This window comes from Curcuma longa, chromosome 16 (genome assembly GCF_044706935.1).
Source record: "Curcuma longa cultivar G26 ecotype Majalengka, Jawa Barat chromosome 16, ITB_CL_G26_1.1, whole genome shotgun sequence".
Taxonomy (NCBI): domain Eukaryota; kingdom Viridiplantae; phylum Streptophyta; class Magnoliopsida; order Zingiberales; family Zingiberaceae; genus Curcuma; species Curcuma longa.
Window position 1 is genome coordinate 8,715,999 of NC_133876.1, and position 12,795 is coordinate 8,728,793.

The 12,795-nt window shown below is 41.1% G+C and overlaps 3 protein-coding genes across 3 annotated transcripts; 2 read left to right on the forward strand and 1 right to left on the reverse strand.

Annotated features, from left to right (window-relative positions):
• Positions 1-3,569: 3,569 nt before the first annotated feature.
• Positions 3,570-5,693, forward strand: LOC141847005 (leucine-rich repeat extensin-like protein 7). Its single transcript, XM_074735004.1, has one exon. The coding sequence runs from the start codon at positions 3,570-3,572 to the stop codon at positions 5,691-5,693; it is 2,124 nt and encodes a 707-aa protein (XP_074591105.1).
• Positions 5,694-7,531: 1,838 nt separating this feature from the next.
• Positions 7,532-8,289, forward strand: LOC141847006 (CASP-like protein 1E1). The gene is made up of 2 exons (XM_074735005.1): positions 7,532-7,821; positions 7,944-8,289. Exons 1-2 carry the CDS (start codon positions 7,532-7,534, stop codon positions 8,287-8,289), a joined length of 636 nt encoding a protein of 211 aa, XP_074591106.1.
• Positions 8,290-8,535: 246 nt separating this feature from the next.
• On the reverse strand, positions 8,536-9,342 carry LOC141847007 (CASP-like protein 1E1). The gene is made up of 2 exons (XM_074735006.1): positions 9,014-9,342; positions 8,536-8,875 (listed from the first exon to the last, which is right to left on the reverse strand). The coding sequence occupies exons 1-2, from the start codon at positions 9,340-9,342 to the stop codon at positions 8,536-8,538; spliced, it is 669 nt and encodes a 222-aa protein (XP_074591107.1).
• Between the last annotated feature and the right edge of the window lie 3,453 nt (positions 9,343-12,795).

A 12,795-nucleotide genomic window follows, 5' to 3' on the forward strand; every position in this document is an offset into this window, starting at 1 on the left:
CATTAAAATAATTATTTTAATAAAATAATTTATTAAATTAATAAATATAATTCATTATTTTTATTTTAAAAATTTAAACTATTTTTATATATTTTAATGAAATATTTTATTAAAATAATTATTTTAATAAAATAATTCATTGAATTAATAAATTTTCATAATTTTATTATTTAAAATTTAAAATAAATTTAAATTTAAATTTATTAAATTAATTAATTTAATTTCAATTAAATTTTACAGTAGTTTCAATTAACTCAGTTTTAAAATTGAAAGATAATAATAGAAAAAAATTCGATAACCTTCAAAATCGTAAAAATTCTTAAACTGCTAAAATAATCATATTCTGCTAATGTGAAGATAATACATTTATTGATATGACAATGATACTATATTAATTGGGAATGGATCATAACCTGAATTAAATGTTGATAACCTTATATAGATAACCGATGATAACCGTCAATCAAACGTTTCAAGATTATCAACTACGATAACCTCCTAACCAAATGCTCCCTAAATGTTATTTTATGTACACCCAATGAACCAACTAGAACATTTTTCTACTAACCAAAATCTCTGCATGGTATTTCTCATCTCCTTCCATGACTATGTATTCCACATCAGTCACCTATAGGAGGAAAATAAGTCCCAGATGAACTCACAAATTCAAAAGCATGTGTCCAATAAGATCGGTAACATCTTGGTACTGTGTATTAAGATACAACAAATCCTTTAGTGGTTGTTAACAAGGTGCAAAGCAACATCAGCATACGCATGGTTTCATTGGATATGAACTGAAAGACAATGCCATTTTTTATGGAAAATCAGAAAGGAAAGCGCAATTTTAACTACTAGTACAAGCCACCAACAATCGATAAAATCAACACTCTTAACGAAGATTAGCATCTGAGAACCACGAAGTTACCGAATAAGAAATTAAGAATTGCAGGCCTCAATGAGATCTTCGTCAGATACGATTCCGCAAACGGAAGCACTTCAGCAGCTCCTGCAATCGACAAGCCAGAGTTCCAATCCATTGTAAAAAAACAAAAATCCATAGATGTAAGGACTAGGGTATGCATCAAGCTCCGAACATACCTAGGGCAAATTGGAGTGGAGTAAAAGAAATAAGAAATCAGGGAGAGTACCAAAATGTACCGAAAGAAAAATCCAAACTTTAGAGAAAAAGATTGCGAAATAGGGAGGAGGAGAGGCGGCGAGGTCTTGGAGTCGACGATGACGAGATTATAGGGCAATGGGGAGCGCCCACTGGACGTATGCCCATTACAATTCTCCCCGTTCTTTCCCAACTTGCAAAGATCAACGAACTCAAAACCACAGCAGCAAATATTCACATCTAAAGATTTCCAGAAACGGTAAGAAGAAAAACAAAAGAAGAAAAGATGTTCCATCTTTGACAGATTGACGAGCTTGTTTTCTATCTGGTCAGCGAGTAATTACCAATCTCGCAGTTTATCATCAGAGAAGTCAAGTGCTTCGACCAACGTCTTCTCACCGTCCGCTCAGCAAAAACTCACTAAGAAAACGAGGAGTTTCCGCCAAAAGCAGCAAAATGAGAGAGACGGCGCGTGGAACGGAAGCACATGAAGTCTGATTTGGCTAGTTTGCATCATACCAGAAGAAATGGTTGGAGATTGAAATCCCAATAGAATAGAGGAAGGGGAAGAAGCATCATACTCACCGCCATGAAGGAGGAGGAGGAGGAGGTCCTGGGCGGCGCGGCGGAGTATGCTGTTAGAGGAGGAGCGGAAGGGGAAGGCTAGGGTAGGGTAGCCGTATCAACAGGATGGGCCCGCTAAGGGCCCACATACACGAGCCACTCATGATGGTCCGAAATGGTCCCGGGTCAAGCATTGTTCTTTTTTGATTTATTTAAATTATTTAATTATATTTTTTAAAAAAAAAGGATAATGAAATATACAAAATGTTGTAAAATCCATCATTTCAGTAAATATTATTTAAAAATTTGATAGCAGTAATTAATAATATTTATATTAAATGTAATAAATATTATTTAATATAAAAAAAAGCGTAAATCAACATTTGTTTCTTTTTGCACACGTTACTCAGTCATGTTCCTTATTTTTGCTTAATATCTAAATCATGTATTATATTTTTCATATTTATTAAATCATATTTTTTTTTCAAAAATACCCCTTTTTTTTTTTTGAAAAAAATAAAATAAGAGAGGTTAAACCCCTCAAATATACAATCAAAAGACAAGCATTATAGCCAGACAGCATTAGCCATTGAACACACACATATGACCTATTACATAAGAAACTACATCAAACTCATGACACATCAACACTAAGATACCATAGTCCTATATATCCACACATCATAACATTTGCATACTCATCTATGGGTTATACAAAGCATCCACAACCATAAAATCAATCTCATCTTAGGAATAGAGCCATCGACAGCTTGGATGTTACCGTGATTTAAGATTTATAAACTAATACATCTAGACCTGCACCCTTGCAAAAAAAAAAATCCAATCATAAGGTTAGTCTAGTCTTTTCAAGTTTATTTCTAATTCAATGGTCCGTCTACCACGTTGCCCGATCTGCATTTGTCGTTCAAAAAAAATACCCCTTCTTCTTCTATACACGCGCTATCTCACTTAAACACTAAAAGATATTTAAAATCCCAAAAAATGAAATAATTTTATAAGTTGTTTTGAATTTTTTAAAATTTATATAATTTTAAATAAATGTGACACAAATTTACTATTTAACTAAGATGTATTATATTTACACAACAACAATATTGTGTTCCTAAAACTCCAACCATATATAAAATTTTAAAAACTAAATACAGATCAATCAATTAGTGTGACTATAAATTCTCTATATATAATATTTTAAATTAAACTATTTATTTTAACTATCTTCTCCATTAATTAGAGTTGAGTATTCGATTAAAATCGAATCAAACCGAATCAAATTTTTTTGAACTAACCGAACCGACCGAATTTTGAAATAAAAATCAAACCGATAACATATCGATTAATTCAATTTTCTACTGAATTAATCGAAATAACCAAAATTTTCAAATATTATAAAAATTTTATCAATTAATTAGAAATTTATAAATTTATAAATTATTTTTTATTTTAATTAATTCAATTTAATCAAATAAGAAATTTTAAAAAATAATTAAAATTTTAAAATAATCCAACTGAATTTTTAAATTTCATAGATATATTCGATTTAACCAAAATTTTCTCACCCCCTACTATTAATTAATGAGGATAGTTTGTTTGGCTTTATGCTAAAATAACCTTTCCAAAGATGGTGTGAGCTAAGAATTGAAAGGTTCCTTAACACCTCCAATTCTTCAATGGACAATCTCCATCTTGAAAAAAAAACAAAACAAAAAACAAACAAACAAACTCAACGGAAATAGTAATAAAAAATTACTTACTCTCCGCCTGCAAACAAGGTAAACCATTCACGATGATCCTCAGCGTTTGGCTATAACATCCTCTTCCCTCCCCCTTCCCTTCACTCCCACAAGGCTCTCCATCTAGCCGGCGCACAATGGAGGCCTTTGGCCGCTCTCTCTTCCTCCTCTTCCTCCTCCTCTTCTCTTTCTCACCATCCGATGCCCTCTCCGACGTTGAAGTCGCCACCATCGCTCGTCGCCAACTCGCCGCCCTCGCCGAGAACCAAGGCCAGCTCCCTAATGACCTCGAGTTTGACATCAAGATCGGCATTCGGATCGCCAACCCTCGCCTCCGTAGCGCCTACGTTGCCCTCCAAGCTTGGAAGGACGCGATCTACTCGGACCCCAAGAACTTCACCGGCGACTGGGTTGGCCCCGACATATGCAGCTACAACGGCATTGTATGTGCCTCTGCCCTCGATGATGCCTCTGTTAATGTCGTTGCCGGCGTCGACCTCAACGGCGGCGATATCGCTGGGTACCTCCCCGCCGAGCTTGGCCTCCTGAATGATACCGCTCTCTTCCACATCAACTCGAACCGTTTCTGCGGCGTCATCCCGGAGAGCTTCTCCAACCTCAATCTCCTCCACGAGTTCGACGTCAGTAACAACCGGTTCGTCGGCCCATTCCCTAAGGTGGTCCTTCAGCTTTCGTCGCTCAGGTATCTTGATCTCCGGTTCAATGACTTTGAGGGCGCTCTGCCGCCGGAGCTCTTTGACAAAGACCTCGATGCCATATTCTTGAACGACAACCGCTTCACCTCTGGCATTCCGGAGAACTTCGGCAACTCCAAGGCCTCCGTCGTCGTGCTCGCCAACAACCAGCTCGGCGGTTGCATTCCGAGGAGCATCGGAAATATGGGAGCCACGCTGAATGAGCTCGTCATTCTCGACAATGGCCTCACCGGGTGCTTGCCGTTGGAGATGGGGCTGTTAGGTAATGCGACGGTGGTGGACGTCAGTGGAAATTCTCTCACCGGAGTACTGACAGCGAAGAGCTTTGAGGGGCTGAGAAAGTTGGAGCAGCTAGAGGTGTCGCACAACATCCTGACCGGGGTCGTTCCGGCGGGGCTCTGCAAACTGCCCAACCTGGCAAGCTTCGGATTTGCATATAATTTTTTCAAGGGGGAGGCGGAGGAGTGCGTGCCGTCGACGAAGTCCAGGGTGGCGTATGATGATTCGAGCAACTGCCTCTCCGGAAGGCCAGGGCAGAAGTCGTCGAGGTTGTGCACTCCGGTGGTGAATCATCCTGTGGATTGTACTCGCTCCAAGTGCGGATGGCCGGCCGCTAACAAATCATCGCCGCCGGTGAAACCCAACGTGCCGCCTGAAAGCCCAACTGCAAAGTTGTCGCCGCCGGTGCCACATGGTGTTTCTCCGGTGACACGTTTCCGCTCACCGCCCCCACCGTCGATGGTGAACTCACCGCCTCCGTTCCCTATTTCGTCGCCGCCGTCACCGTATCCTGCTCCTGCAGGGAAAATAGCTCACTCACCACCACCAAGCTACTCGCCGCCATCTCTACCTCTTCATCCACCACCGCCACCAACCTACTCCCCCCCACCTCCATCTCTTCATTCGCCGCCACCGCCTGTAAATTCGCCACCGCCACCAGTCTACTCGTCGCCACCTCCACCACTTCATTCACCGCCGCCGCCACCAGTATCTTCGCCGCCCCCACCTATCAACTCACCACCACCACCAGTTCACTCCCCTCCTCCTCCGATGTACGCACCACCACCACCAATCCACTCCCCTCCTCCTCCTCCTCTCTACTCACCACCACCACCAACCCGCTCCCCGCCTCCTCCTCTCTACTCACCACCACCACCCGTCTACTCGTCGCCACCTCCACCAGTGCTTTCAACACCCCCACCCCCCGTCTACTCACCGCCACCTCCACCAGTCCATTCGCCGCCACCCCCAACACCTATCTACTCCCCGCCACCTCCCGTCTACTCTCCACCTCCTCCAATCCGCTCCCCTCCACCACCAATCTATTCTCCACCTCCACCAACAAAAGCTTCTCCACCGCCACCGCCTATCTTTTCTCCTCCGCCCCCAGTTGCTTCTCCACCACCACCACTGGTCTCATACTCTCCTCCTCCTCCACCCACTCCCACCACCGCTGCTCCACCAACTAACAAGGGCTTCCTTCCTCCGGTCGGTGGATTGAGCTATGCATCCCCACCCCCGCCCATTTACGAAGGGTACAATTAGTCATCCCTCGATCGCTTGCATACGTACAACCACTCAAAACGTGACCGATGTGGACGACAATGCCGAGAGAAGAGGAGAAGAATGACAGGCGGCAAGGCTAACGGAGTGTAACTAATCTATCTCATATCCCGTGTAAAGGATTAATTAATACTATTTTACATGCTCTTATGAACGCTAATTAAGATATAAATGTGTTTTAAGATATATATATATTTGTTTAAAAAAAAACAGTGTATATATAATTTCTTAACAGCTGTTTCTTTAAGCATGTAATTTTTCTATCAAGCAAGCATTAATCTTCGAGGATTAATAGACAAGTTAAATCGATATGATAATGCAACAATAATGATGATGCACATATGCTCCTCGATCGACATTATATTTCAAATGTAAATGTTCCTTTTCATGTCAACATATATAATATATATATTTATCGTGTAGAGGGATCGCACTTACTTGTAAATAGTCTGAAGAAATATTGTAAATATTAATTTCCTCTTCCATTTCTAAGGTTAAATTCATAAAGGACCACATGGAATATAATATAATATGGGATGAGAGTCAATTATACAATGGAGAGCATGTTTCATTACTTTGGTATTTCATGTCCTGTCTGGAAATAGCTAACAGAAGGGGACAAAATTTTTTTTATAAAAATAAATAAATAAATATCTTAAATGGGTGCAATTGAAAATAATAATTAAAACAGTTCAAAATAAAATCCTCATGAATTACATTTTACTTGGTTAGCACACTGTCTGATTAAAAAACATAAAATGATAAGACACCTACATAGTTTTTCAAACATCTAAAATTTGAGTTTTAATTGTGGTATACCATAGGATGAATTTCCTCCCGTGAGAGATTGGGACTAAAAAAGTTAAATTGTGGTTTGATTCCCAATTACAATGTGTTGCAAGATAAATTTTCTTTCAGTGGAAGGTCAGGACTGGGTTGTTTGCACTTCACTAGAGCGTTTTCGGATTTACTTTGATGATCGATGAAAAACTTTTGTTAGGTCAAATTAATCATCTTCAGAATTAATCGATTCTAAAAACTAGATATGTGGTGTTGACTAAAAATGAAATCCTCAATTACATTTTACTTCATTAGCACTCTCTAACCAAAGAACATAAATAAGTGACGCAAGCTCTCTAGACTACAGTGCAACGATAAGAGACCTATGTAGTCTTCCGTAGCATATAAGGTTCGAGTTCTAATTGCGACACACTATAGGATGAATTTCCTCTAATGAGAGCTTAGGACTAAGAAAGTCAAAGCGTGTTGCAAGATGAATTTCTTCCGGTGAAGGATGGGACTAAGAACGTTGAGCTTTTGTCCTCCCATAATTAGAGCGTTTTCAGATTTACTTTGATGATTGATGAAGAAATTTCATAAGATTGAATCGATCATTTTTAAAATTAATCCAAAGAACTAGATACACGATTTTAATTTAAAAAATGGCACAAGTGCACATAAAAAAAATTATAGGATAACGTAAAAAAAAAACAAGTGAACAAAAGTAAACTCAACCCGCATTACAAAAGCTAGGTCAGGGTTGACAATGGGCTAAGTGGCATGCATTTTTGATGACCATACATTATCGCATTTAAAAATTTGTTAAAATATTGTTCAATTTTTTTTTTAAAAAAACAATATTTAAATATAAAATTATAGTTTGACTTTAGACGTACGAGTTAAGTTGTAGGTGTCCGACAACTTAGTTGGTAAACACGTTCGATATATATATATATATAGCTAGGTCTTGTATTAACTTCTTAAACTCGCCATAGGACAGGTCCGCTCTTTAATTTCAATTCGTTGACTAGAAGTGCTTAATGGGGCAGAACGGCGGTGGTTTTGACGGAATGCAATACAACGGCGGAGGCAACGTGGAGGTGGCGGCGGCGCCGAAGGTTCCTCCGCCCAATTACTACGCCGGCGGCGACAAAGAAAGAGCTCCGGCGATTCTGAAAACCATCGCTCTCGTCATCCGCTGCGCCGCCATCTTGTTGACGTTGATATCGACGGCGGTGATGGGCGCCGCCAAGCAGACGGTCACGTTGAACGATGACTACGGCGACACCGCCGACGTCGAAGTAAAGTCAACCCAATCCGCCGCCTTCGTGTAAGTTTCACAAAAGGAAATTACACTACCCCTTGCCCCTTCCTTACGTGCTAATTAACCTTCACTGGGCTGAAATTTTCCAAATGAACCCTAAAATATTCAAATTTACTTGTTGCATGCAGATACTTCTTGGTGATCAACCCGCTGGTGTTCGCTTACTCGGTGGGCTCGCTGGTGGCGTCGATCCTCAGGCGAGCCGGTGGCGGCGGCTGCTTGAAGTTGCTGTTGGCCATCGGCGATGTGGTGGTGGTGGCGATGCTGTTCTCGGCCAATGGCGCGGCGGTGGCCATCACCTCGTTGCTGGAGAACGGCCAGAAGAGCGAGCTGGGAGGTTGGGGCAAGATGTGCTTTAAATACGATGTATTCTGTAGCCGCCTCGTCGCCGCCGTCGTCCTCTCCACCTTGACCGCCACCCTCTACGTCCTCCTAGCAGTGCTCAGCGCCGTCGCCCTCCGGCGATCTAATTAATCAATTACGTCGTGTTAAAATCGTGCAAAAAAAAAAGATAAATCGTCGTCTTTTCATTTTGCGGTTCGTGCGTGGACAATGTTTAATTGATGTATGGAAGCAGTGTGGTGATCTTTTTTATTAAAAATTACCTTCCGTTTTCTTATTTTACATCTATCATTATTTATTCATTATCAACCATTAATTATACTTACCGTCACAATACAAACCACAATGATTAATTTGAATACAACAATTAATTAATAATTAATTAGATCTACGTAGGCTGACGGCTCCGAGCACCACCAGAAGCACGTAGGCGGGGGCGGCGACGGTGGAGAGCACGACGGCGACGTTGACTCGGCGGCAGAACCCGCTGTAGGAATCGCATATCTTCGACCAGGCCGCCAGCTTCTGCTGCCCGTTCCCCAGCACCACGCTGATCGCGGCCGCCGCTCCGTTCGCCGAGAGAAGAAGCGCCGCCGCTGCCACGTCGCCTACGGTCAGCGGCAACTGCACGCCGCTTAACTCGGCTCTGTTCAGGATCACCGTCGCCAGCGAGGCCACCGAGTAGACGAACACCACCGGGTTCGCCACCAAGAAGTATCTGTTACAATTGATAATATTAAAAATATGCAATTTTTTTAATAGATACGAAGAAAGATCTTGATTCAACCGTCGGATCTATGTAATTTTAACCATTCGTACGAAGCCAGGTCAACGTTATAAAATGAACTCGTCTCACACGAAGGCGGAGGAGTAGGTGGATTTGGTCGTGTAGGGTCCATCGTTGACCGTGACGCCGGTGACAGGGTCATAGTTGACGGAGGTGATACTCTCCCTCTCCCTGGCAACGCCCATCACCACCGTCGATATGATGAACGTCAGCACGATGACGAGGCCGCGGAGGACAAGGCCAATCGTGAACAACGTTGTCGTCGGAGCTCCGGCGGCAACGTACGTGGGAGGAGGAGTCGTCATTTGCCGCACCGACGACTCCACGTTGCCACCGCCGGCGCCGTAATGCACTCCGTCGAAACCACCATTACCTGTGTATTCTGACGACTGACCCATGAACTAGTTTGATTAATCAACTAATGGAGAAACGAGAGACTGATGGTAAAATACTGAAACCAGAGACTGATGGTAAAGTGTTGAGAAAGAATGATCTCAATAAACCTGTTATCAGATAATTTATAATGGAACAATAAAAATTTTTTTTCCCACTTTGTGTAATCAAATAGACAATGTAAATTAATAAATCAAATCTGACAATAATAAATAGCTGGATCAAACAGAAATTTAGAACGACACCAATTTTAACGTGGAAAATCCCAAATTGGGTAAAAACCACGGAACCGAGTTGGCCACTTAAATCTTCCACGTATCACCAATAATAATGGGAACTCCAATGTTCAATACAGCAGCATAATCATCATTATCATCATCATGATGAATATAAGAGAATAATTAGGAATAAGAAGAATCTCATAAAATTGTGAAAACCCTAGATTTTTTCAGTTCATTTTTCTAAATTCGGACAGACTTACAGATGTCAAAATCCGATCTCCACCGTTTAGAATGATGCCCAAGATGTTACGAATACGCTGTCAAAATTTGACGATGATCCAACAGTTGAAACTCTGGCAAACTGAGTTTTTCCGAAACTGCGCTGAAGAAATCTGCACACCTTCTTTCTCTCCTTTTTGTTTCTCTTGCTGCACCTCTTGCGACGGCTGCATCCTCAATTTAAACAGAATACAACCAAAGTGGGCTTAGGGTAAAAGCCCCAGTGTGGCCCATGTGAAGGGACCACAACAAATCTCCCCCTCCGGATCACATGGAGGAAGGTTCCCCCATACCTGCAATATCTCGGCACACTACAAGCTTTTCTTTTGGCAATGCCTTAATCATCATATCAGAACCATTTTCATCGGTATGAATCTTCTCAAGCTGTAGCATCTTTGATTCTAACACATCACGAATCCAATGATACCTCACATCGATATGCTTCGAACGTGAGTGGAATGTGGAATTCTTGCTGAGATGAATTGCACTTTGGCTGTCACAGTACAAAACATACTTTTCTTGCTCGTGGCCTAACTCTTGTAGGAATTTCTGCATCCACAATACTTCCTTGCAAGCTTCTGTAACTGCTATATACTCAGCCTCTGTAGTTGACAAAGCAACACACTTCTGCAGTTTTGATTGCCATGAAACTGCTCCCCCTGCAAAAGTAATTAAATAACCAGACAAGGATTTTCTTGAATCAATATCACCTGCCATATCTGCATCTGTATAACCCTCCAACACAGGTTTATCATTCCCAAAGTGTATACATACTTTAGAAGTACCTCTGAGATACCTGAGAATCCATTTTAATGCTGCCCAGTGCTCTTTTCCTGGATTTGAAAGAAACCGACTAACAACACCAACGGCATGAGCAATATCTGGCCTTGTACACACCATGGCATACATCAAGCTCCCTACTGCTGATGCATAAGGGACATTCTTCATTTCTTGTTTTTCTTGCTCACTTATAGGACATTCCTTTGAAGAAAGCTTAAAATGACCTGCAAGTGGAGAAACAACAGGTTTTGCATTGCTCATATTAAATCTCTCAAGAACTTTCTCAATATATCCCTCTTGAGATAACCAAAGTTCTTTCTTCTTCCTGTCACGAATGACTTTTATGCCGAGGATCTTCTTAGCAGCACCTAAATCCTTCATGGCAAAGAATTTGCTGAGTTCTCCTTTGAGCTTTTTAATCTTGGCAGTATTGTGACCAATAATCAACATGTCATCAACATATAACAGGAGAATTATAAAGTCACCTTCAGAAAATTTCTTCATAAATACACAATGATCACAAGTAGTCTTACTGTACCCATTTGCTTCCATGAAAGCATCAAATTTCTTGTACCACTGTCTTGGCGCTTGTTTAAGCCCGTATAAACTCTTTCTCAACCTGCAAACAAGATTTTCCTTACCTTTAACTTTAAAGCCTTGAGGCTGCTCCATATAAATCTCCTCCTCCAAGTCACCATGGAGAAATGCAGTCTTCACATCAAGTTGCTCAATCTCCAAATCCAGACTAGCTGCTAATCCCAAAACAACTCGGATAGAGCTCATCTTCACAACAGGTGAGAAAATCTCATCAAAGTCAATTCCCTTTATTTGACCAAATCCCTTCACAACCAATCTTGCCTTGTACCTTGGTTGCAAAATATTCTCTTAGTCTTCAATCTGAACACCCATTTGTTCTTCAATGCTCTCTTGCCCTCAGGCAACTCCATTAAGTCATAGGTGTGATTTTCATGCAAGGAATCTATCTCATCTTGCATAGCAGCTAACCACTCACCTTTCTTTTCGTGAGACAAAACCTCCTCATAAGTCTCTGGTTCTCCCCCATCAGTCAGCATCACATAATCGTTGGTGGAGTATCTTGTAGAAGGTTGTCTCTCTCTTGTGCTTCTTCTTATAATCTGATGATCAACTGGCATTTCATTTGGGTTCTCTTGAACTGACTCACCATCAGCTAAAGTCGGATCATCAACAGGCACATGATTATTATTATCAATAGAAACCATAGGTGGACGCACCATACCTGTATCAACTCCTTCACAGCTAGACTTTGACTCTTCTGACTTCTCAAAATCTGCTATGGTCTGATCTTCAAAGAAAATAGCATCTCTGCTTCTAATAACCTTTTTGTTGACTGGATCCCAAAATCTATACCCAAAATCATCGTGGCCATATCCGATGAAAATGCATTGTCTTGTCTTACTGTCAAGTTTAGATCTCTCATCTCTAGGAATGTGCACAAATGCCCTGCAACCAAAAACTCTCAGATAACTGTATGAGACATCTTTTCCTGACCAAACCCTCAACGGTACATCATGGTTTAGTGGAACTGATGGAGAAAGATTAATCACATCAACTGCTAATCTCATTGCCTCTCCCCAAAAAGACTTTGGCAATTTTGCATGAGAGAGCATACAACGAATCCTATCATTAATTGTGCGGTTCATTCTCTCTGCAACTCCATTATGCTGAGGTGTTTTTGGTTCTGTCTTCTTTAACTTGATTCCTTGGATTCTGCAATATTCTTCAAATGGCCGACGATATTCACCACCATTGTCTGAACGAATGCATTTCAGCTTCTTACCAGTTTCTCTCTCAACTGATGCATGAAAACATTTAAATTTTTCAAGAGCCTCATCTTTAGTCTTTAAAGCATAAGCCCAAACCTTCCTAGAATGATCATCAATGAAGGTAATATAATAACGAGCACCACCAATACTCAAAGCATCCATAGAACAGATATCAGTATGCACTAGATCCAACAAATCTGTCTTTCTAGACGGAGAAAATGTCTTAAAAGAAACTCTATGTTGTTTACCAGCAATGCAATGTGTACATACCTTCAAATCTGTATTCTTTAAGCCAGGAATATTCTGTTTCTTGGAGAGCATCTGCATACCTTTCTCACTCATGTGTCCAAGTCGCAAATGTCATAGCTGGGTA